Source organism: Sinocyclocheilus rhinocerous, unplaced genomic scaffold (assembly GCF_001515625.1).
Source record: "Sinocyclocheilus rhinocerous isolate Xijiao unplaced genomic scaffold, SAMN03320098_v1.1 scaffold2715, whole genome shotgun sequence".
NCBI classification, from domain to species: Eukaryota; Metazoa; Chordata; class Actinopteri; order Cypriniformes; family Cyprinidae; genus Sinocyclocheilus; species Sinocyclocheilus rhinocerous.
The window spans coordinates 590,269-598,155 of NW_015667273.1; the positions used below are offsets into that span (position 1 = coordinate 590,269).

Below are 7,887 nucleotides of genomic sequence, written 5' to 3' on the forward strand. Positions count from 1 at the left end.
TTTGTAAAACCGCTGTAAATAATAGTCTGTACACAAATAATATAAATCACTTTCTGTTTATAGAAATCAATTGTTTCTATTAAATAGAAAGTGATTTATTCTTAAATCTTTGTAAAGACCTAATCAATAATACATTAATTTACAGCTTGGTTTTTCTTAACAATTTATAGCTAGATATGACTCATGAGCTGCAGTGTGTGAAGACCAGTATTAGATATAAGTGATTAAAGGGTATAACCTAAAACAAAAACTCATCATTTATTCACCATCCTGTCATTCCAAACCTGTATGAGTTTCATCTGTGGAACACATACTCTTTTCCATGTATTTTAAAAATATAATATTGTACATTGAGCTTACTTATAATTTCATTCAAAAGAGCAGTGTGACCTTTCTGCCTGACATCTCTTTTGTTGTTCCATGGAAAAAAGAAAGTCAATCAGGTTTTAAATGACATTCATTTTTGAATGAATACATTGCTACATATTACATTTTCCTTGTTAAGAGTGTCATCCACTGAAATGGAATGGAATGGATTGCTTTTTGTATTTTTCATTCTCTATTTTTGACACACACACACACACACACACACACACACACACACATGAAGTGCAGAGGTTTTTTCTTACAGGCATTAACTGAGACAGTCTTGGAGCTGCTGAGGACCCTACTCCACTCAGGTGGCTGATAGCAGGAGAAACCAACATGGCTGCCGTCACTCCATACTCCATAATGTCAATGACATCAGAGAGAAGCCGAGAGCTGTTGCGTGTGTGAACCACAATCATTTTTCTCTCCTATTCATTCATCTTTCATGTTTCTCTATGGGAAACACGTTGGGCTTTATGGCCACATTGATTTTTTTTGTCCTTAAACACGAATTCACCCCAAATCCCCCAAAACATGATCTAAATATAATGATACATGAAATATTGTGTTCATATCTAAGTTTGAATGCCCTAAAATATGCATAAATATACCACCTCCTCTATTTAGAGTGGGTCAGCTGGTAACATAATGGGATTGGAGTAGTAATGGTACCCTCCCTCACATCAAATTATGTGTGTGTGTGTGTGTGTGTGAACGAGAGATCGCACATGCATGAGCTAAATTGTGCGACGCCACTCCCCTACAACCGCCATCCACACACACACATGGTGCTAGTGGGGGGGCTACACATATGCGCATATATTCACACTCACACACACACACTGATGTTGGTTGTCGCGACACGTACACTGTTCAGGTAGGACCGTTTGGGGACGGCTGAGGAGAGAACGTGGTTTCCGTAGTAACCACCCCAGCTGCCCTCCTCCACCCCTCTCTCTCTTTCTTTCTCTCCTTCAGTCGTTCACTTGTGCCTGGTGAAGATGGTGTCACCATCTATCTCTCTTTCTCTCTCCCACCCTCTTTCTCTGTATCTTCTTCTCTCTGGATATGGTTCCTTGAGCAGCCAATGACAAAGGCTGGAGGAGAGCAAACGGAGTAGTCTATTTTTTTTCTTTTTCTTTACTGGACGGAATCCCTCTCTTCCACTCTTTCTGGTGGAATTTTTTGGAATCTTTTAAGGAATTGGAATTCTTGTTGCATATTCTGGACGTTTGAGTGTGTTTGTGTGAGTGTGTGTGTGTGTGTGTGTATGGTTGCTGTGGGGACGTGGCTGATGCTTAATAATGGCTCATGCGGCGTCTCAGATTAAGAAGAATAAAGATGTGGATGTTAATGCACTGGAGGATGAAAAGGAAAGGAAAAGGAAGAGCAGGAAACACTCAAAGGATCAAAAGAAAAAGGTACATGTGCACACATGCATGTTATTAAAGGGAGAGTGATCAGGTTTGTGGGACGGCAACATCTCGCCTGTTACTGCTAGTGAGTTCAGTGTGTGTGTGTGTGTGTGTGTGTGTTAAATCTGTGCTGCAGTGCCAAGGTTACACTTTACATTTACACCTCGGCATCCTTCTCACATTCACACACATACGTTCCATAAACAACCAGCCATGATGTGTGTCTGTGTGTCTCTTGTTCTGTGTTCAGGTTAAAAATGAGAGCATCACACTGCAGCATGTTCTGAGAGATTTTACTGTCCTCTGAAACGTGTGTGTGTGTGTGTGTGTGTGTGCACGCACGCGCGTAGACACTTGTGTATTATACATCACATACTGATTTATTGATGTTTGTTCTGTTCAGAGTGATGGAATGAAGCATGCGGATGTTAGCTGTGCTAACTGTCTATCATTTCATATCATAGAGACACACATACACACAGCCTATATTCACCACACCCAGACAGATCTTCTTCAGCGCTACCTCTGTGGTTCCTATTTGTTTTTATGTTGCTGCTTTTTTTTTAAACCGGAGTGTGTCATGTGATGTGGTTTAAGACGTGAAGGATCCCTGTGGAAGTGATGGCTGGCTGGCTGCCTCCTGCCTCTCATAACATGTGTCTTACCTGTGATCAACACACTGAGCTATGATCATGTCTGTTGACCTTTGCTGTTTTATGATGTGTGTGTGAGAGTGTGACAGAGAGAGTGAGTTTCACCTACTGCTGATGTACTAGAATTTGTCATGCCAATAAAACATATAAAAACACTTAAAAATACAAAAAAGGGTTGAGAGAAAAAAAATTGACATTCAACAATATTAATGTTTGACTTTATTAGAAATATTTTTATTTAAGTTTATTATATTTTATAGAAGTACTGGAATTTTTTATTAAGTATTTGTTGTATTTAATTTTATGTTATCATTTTAATTATAGTTACTGACACATTATTTTATCTATTTCTTTTTTATTTTCTTTCAGTTTTATATTATTTTTTATTTTATTTAGGGTTGTTATTTTTTGTTTATTTATTTATTTGTTCTTTTCTTTCAGTCTTTTTGTATTGATACTTTGGAAAAACATTTATACCAATCAAATGCTTTGTGTCCGAAATGACGAGAGAAATATAGTTTTATGGATATGTATGAATTACAATACATAATGGTACAAGAATTTTAACATCTTTTCTTGAAATATGAATATAAGAGGACAAAGTGAGTTTAAATGAAATTATGAGAGAAAACAGAGGACAGGGTCTCTTTATACCTCTGAATGACAAACAGAGAGACATCATAAAGATGGAGGTTAATCTGTTCTGCACTCTTGTATGGAGGAGGTATATTGCCTTGGCATTGTGGGACAGACACATGTGCTTTCACACACACACACACACACACACACACACCAGTACATCACATGCATCTAATAGGAGAGCAATTAGGAAGTCTCGTTTGCCAAAGAGAGTGTTTGCTTTATGTAGGGTTCTGAGTTGGTCATTTTGTCTGGGTTTCCCATCAGAGTATCCCAGTACTTCTGCTATAAAACATTCCCTTGCAATACCATGCCTTTTTGGACATGTATCATGGTAATACCCAAAATTGGGAACCAGTTGTAATAGTTGAATAACTGACTATTAAAATTCCCATTGATCAAACTTTTACTTTAATATTCAGAAATACGTGTCCCCTGCGATGTCTATGGTGGATGTAACCCTGTTAATACCATGGTATATAAATGTGGTATAATTTAGTACAGTGGTATATCGAAAATGGTTCACTTTTTTCCTCATACAATAAGATTCTTTGTTTATGTCAGTGTTTGGCTCCTGTGAATTTTCTTGGTTTATTTTGCTCTGCAGATCTCATGGTTTTAAAACTATGTCACACGATGTAGATTTCTGCATCCCAGGTTACGCTGAGGGTTGCTGTGGGAACAGGGAACCATCTGTTGTGTTTTGGGAGTCAGGCCGTCTGAGTGTCACTGTCCTGATCTCAGATCAGTCCCCTGGGTGTTGTTGTGGTTTAATGAAAGGCTTCATCTTTTGGGGCCAAAGTAGGTGTCCGTTTCATGAGGAGCTATAACGACTAATGTGAGTGTTTGTACATTCATTGATTATTCAGGTGTGCTTTGAGTGATTGTAGTAAAAAAACAAAACAATCTGTTACACTTAAGAGACAGAGACAGGAAAATAAAATAATCACTGAATTATGAAGCTGTGTCACTGTGGTCTTAGACCTTCATTCTCCTCTTTCACAGCTGGTATAATGTCTACATCTTTTATTACACAAATGAACTGAGCAAAGAAGAGAGTAAAAGAACAGAGAGAGGCAGAGGCAGAGAGACCAGCTGATTGCCATTGGCAGAGGTCATGTGAAGGTTAGCTGGCTTCACTTTTATGCCCCAGGACAGTGTATCCTGCTACAGAGCATGGAGAAGTGAAGCTGCTGGATCCTCCAGGACATTTGAATCAACTTGCTGACCATTTGTTCATATTCTCAGTTGTCTTTGAGCAGATGAGAAAAATCCAGAGGCGATGTATCCCATTTAGATATTAGGAAACAACATGTAGTTGAATGTGGTTAATATTTATTTAATATTTATTTATGTTTTGTGAAAGATTAACAAATATATGGTTTGCTATTTCCTTTAAAACACATTATAGTATAGTCTCACATATAATACTGTTTTAACATTGTGAGTCATAGTAAAAGCAAAAATGTGTGGTCAAATTTAACTTAACATTTTAAATATGTTTAATGCAATAATTGTAATGCATAAACAAAATTTGATGCTATTGCTGTTTAAGTTTTCATCTTTCTAACTTTCTAAAGATGGCTGGATATCATGAGATTTATCACAATTATTTTATACCTTAAACAAATCTGGAAAGTATTATATTATTGTAAATATATTATAAATGTGTGAAAAATAATGAAAAATATAGTTCATTTTTATTTATTTTTTTATTTACATTTTCTGAAAGATTATCAAAACAATTGTATAAGTACATATGTTATTAACAGCTGTTAACTGTTTTCATGGATTTTCTTGTGAATGGAACAGCCTGGGTTTTCTAGTAAACAGTACAAACTTTTTTAAAAATATAGTTAATTTTCATTTTGATTTACGCTTTGCTTAAGATTATCAAAACTATTTCTTCCTCTTTGTTCCTCTGCCTTTGGATAAAAGTGTAAATGCATAAATGTAAACATAAAATAATTATTTTTTGTAATTTTCATATCTGTTAACTGGATTTTCTCATACCTTGAACAGACTGGGCTTTCTAATGGTGCATAACTGTAATTTTACAGTGTTTGTGCACTGGGCAGTGAGAGGTCAGAGAGTTAAATGCTTTTTTGGGGTTTGTCCCTGGTGAGCACTCATGCACCGTGGAGCCCCTATAGCAGAATTCACAGTCGCACATGCACGTATGTGATGAATGAGCTTCGCTCCACACCATTAACGAGAGAAGCCGTGTAATAGTGTGTCTCTCTCTATTGCTCACACGCACAAGCATGAAGAAGGAATGATGTGGGGGAGGAGAAGGGGGTGATGGAGAGAATGAGAGAGACACATCGAGGGGGAGATGAAGAGGGTGATTTTGTTGGAGAGGTGGAGAAGGGCCCATTATCCATCTATTCAGATGCTTTGTTCTATATGTATGTGATCATCATGTGATCATCAGTTATGGGATTGATCATCTCAGTCTTTCTTTCCTTTTTTCTCTGTCTTGCGTTGTAGCCATATTTGCTTGCCTGCAAAAGCAAGTTTGTGTTCTGCATCTGTGGCAGTTACAAGATTGTTTTTCATTCATTCAAAGCAGAAGCACATCAGCAAGTAACTACATTTGTGATTGTAATTGAGTAATGAATGATTCCAGGACTTTTGTCTATTATTCAGTGATACATGAGTAGCAGATGTTTAAGGTGTCCATGGTAGGAGAGAACAGGTGTAAACAAGTGTATTTATGATAATAATTGTCTGTGTGTGTGTGTGTATGCGGATCAGGTTTTGCTTACATCCTGGGTACCGAAGTCTCAGTGAGGAAAATGGCCTTTATTAAACACAAATATATGTGAATATACTGGAAAATATAATGCAATAAATTAAATAATACATTTTCATTTAGGGGAAGCTAGTTATATTTTTTAGTACACTGCATGAACCATGTATGGCTATATATTGATACATATAAAAATACATATAACAATATTTATAGTAATAATTGTCTGTGTGTGTGTGTGTGTATGCGGATCAGGTTTTGCTTACATCCTGGGTACCGAAGTCTCAGTGAGAAAAATGGCCTTTATTAAACACAAATATATGTGAATATACTGGAAAATATAATGCAATAAATTAAATAATACATTTTCATTTAGGGGAAGCTAGTTATATTTTTTAGTACACTGCATGAACCATGTATGGCTATATATTGATACATATAAAAATACATATAACAATATTTATACAAAAAGCTGCTCAACATTTTAACATGTAATGTCTGTATTGAAACACTTAATTATTTCATTCACTTTCTTTGCGTAAGGGTGCATAGAGATTTGTGTGAGTGTTATATTTGGGGGATAAAAGTCAACAGAAAGCTATGTCCTAATGGGTTTTTATGAAACTTATAGCTCCCTAATTTATTTTAAAGCTGTAAACAAATATATTTTACATTCTTAGCATTTGACATTTCTTTGAGTGTGTTTATGAGCTGTATCGGTTGTCGGTTGATACATGCTTGAGGCTTCAGTTCCCTGCTGAGAACACTGTGTGTCAGAGGACAGATCACACACTCACGCACAACCATACCTCCTCACCTACAGCCATATTTCCACAAGAGTCAAATGTAAAATAAGAATCAGTACACTGTAGGGCAGAGGACAGATCACACACTCAAACACACCCATACCTCTTCAATTACAGCCATATTTCCACAAGAGTTAAGTTTAAAATAAGAACGAAAATGAGAATGCCATGGTGTTGATGTTGAATTATTGAATCATACACCTCCTCAGGGTCACAGAATCACAGCTACTGTAATAGCAGCAGGCAGTAAACATGCTTCTATATGCATGTACAGTACATCTATGTCAATGAGTGAGGAGTGCGTGGAAGCTTGATTGTGAATGTCTGTGTTTGTTTGGTCTTTGGTTATGTCCAATTTGCAAACAAATCATTCTTTTTTTAAGATTCAGACAGTTGAACTGATTCCCAAAGCATGTGCCACTTTTCTTAAAACTGTGAGGTGGGCGACAGTTTGGAATCATAATTGTAATTTGATGCACACTACAGTTTATACTTTAAGTTATTAATTTTTTACTTTTAATTCCATTCAGTTCAATTCAAGTTTATTTGTATAGCGCTTTTTGCAAAGCAACTTTACAGCAAATTAAGTTTCTACAATATTTAGTAGTAGCTTATCAGTGGTGACTGTCAGTTTATGTACATATGGCAGAAATGTTCAGAAAAATCAATTAAAGACGTAATCAAACAGACGATGAACACTATTAACAGCAATTATTATATGACGCAATCAAACTTATAGCAAAATGTGGTAGTTCAATATGTTGTTTCAGGGTTGGCATCATCTGAGGTCCTCTGAGGGGTTGGCATCATCTCTTCTCAGGTGTTCTGGATCCAGACTGAAGCTTGTGTAAATCCTAGTTACCACGGATGTCAATCCCAGCAGAAACAGAGAAACAAATAGAGACATAATTAGCATAGCTGCTGTTCCAACCAAGCAAAATTGATTTGCTTAACCCAAACTAAAGAATAATAATGTGCATTTGATCAGATATAACTGCAGTACAAGATTATGAGATGCATTATTTGAATGCTTGGCCAAAGAGATGTGTCTTTAATCTAGATTTAAACAGAGAGAGTGTGTCTGAACCCCGAACATTATCAGGAAGGCTATTCCAGAGTTTGGGAGCCAAATGCGAAAAAGCTCTACCTCCTTTAGTGGACTTTGCTATCCTAGGTACTACCAAAAGTCCAGAGTTTTGCGACCTTAGGGAGCGTGATGGATTGTAGCATGGTAGAAGACTAATTAGGTACGC

At 36.6% G+C, this 7,887-nt stretch overlaps 1 protein-coding gene across 1 annotated transcript in view; it reads left to right on the top strand.

Moving 5' to 3' along the window:
- The first annotated feature begins 1,617 nt into the window (after nucleotides 1-1,617).
- Nucleotides 1,618-7,887, top strand: part of LOC107733536 (ankyrin-3-like) — an 86,218-nt gene continuing 79,948 nt past the window's right edge. Inside the window, exon 1 of the mRNA XM_016545201.1 lies at nucleotides 1,618-1,790. Within this exon, the coding sequence (XP_016400687.1) occupies nucleotides 1,674-1,790 (117 nt within the window). The 5' untranslated portion in view covers nucleotides 1,618-1,673. The remainder of the gene's footprint in view (nucleotides 1,791-7,887) is intronic.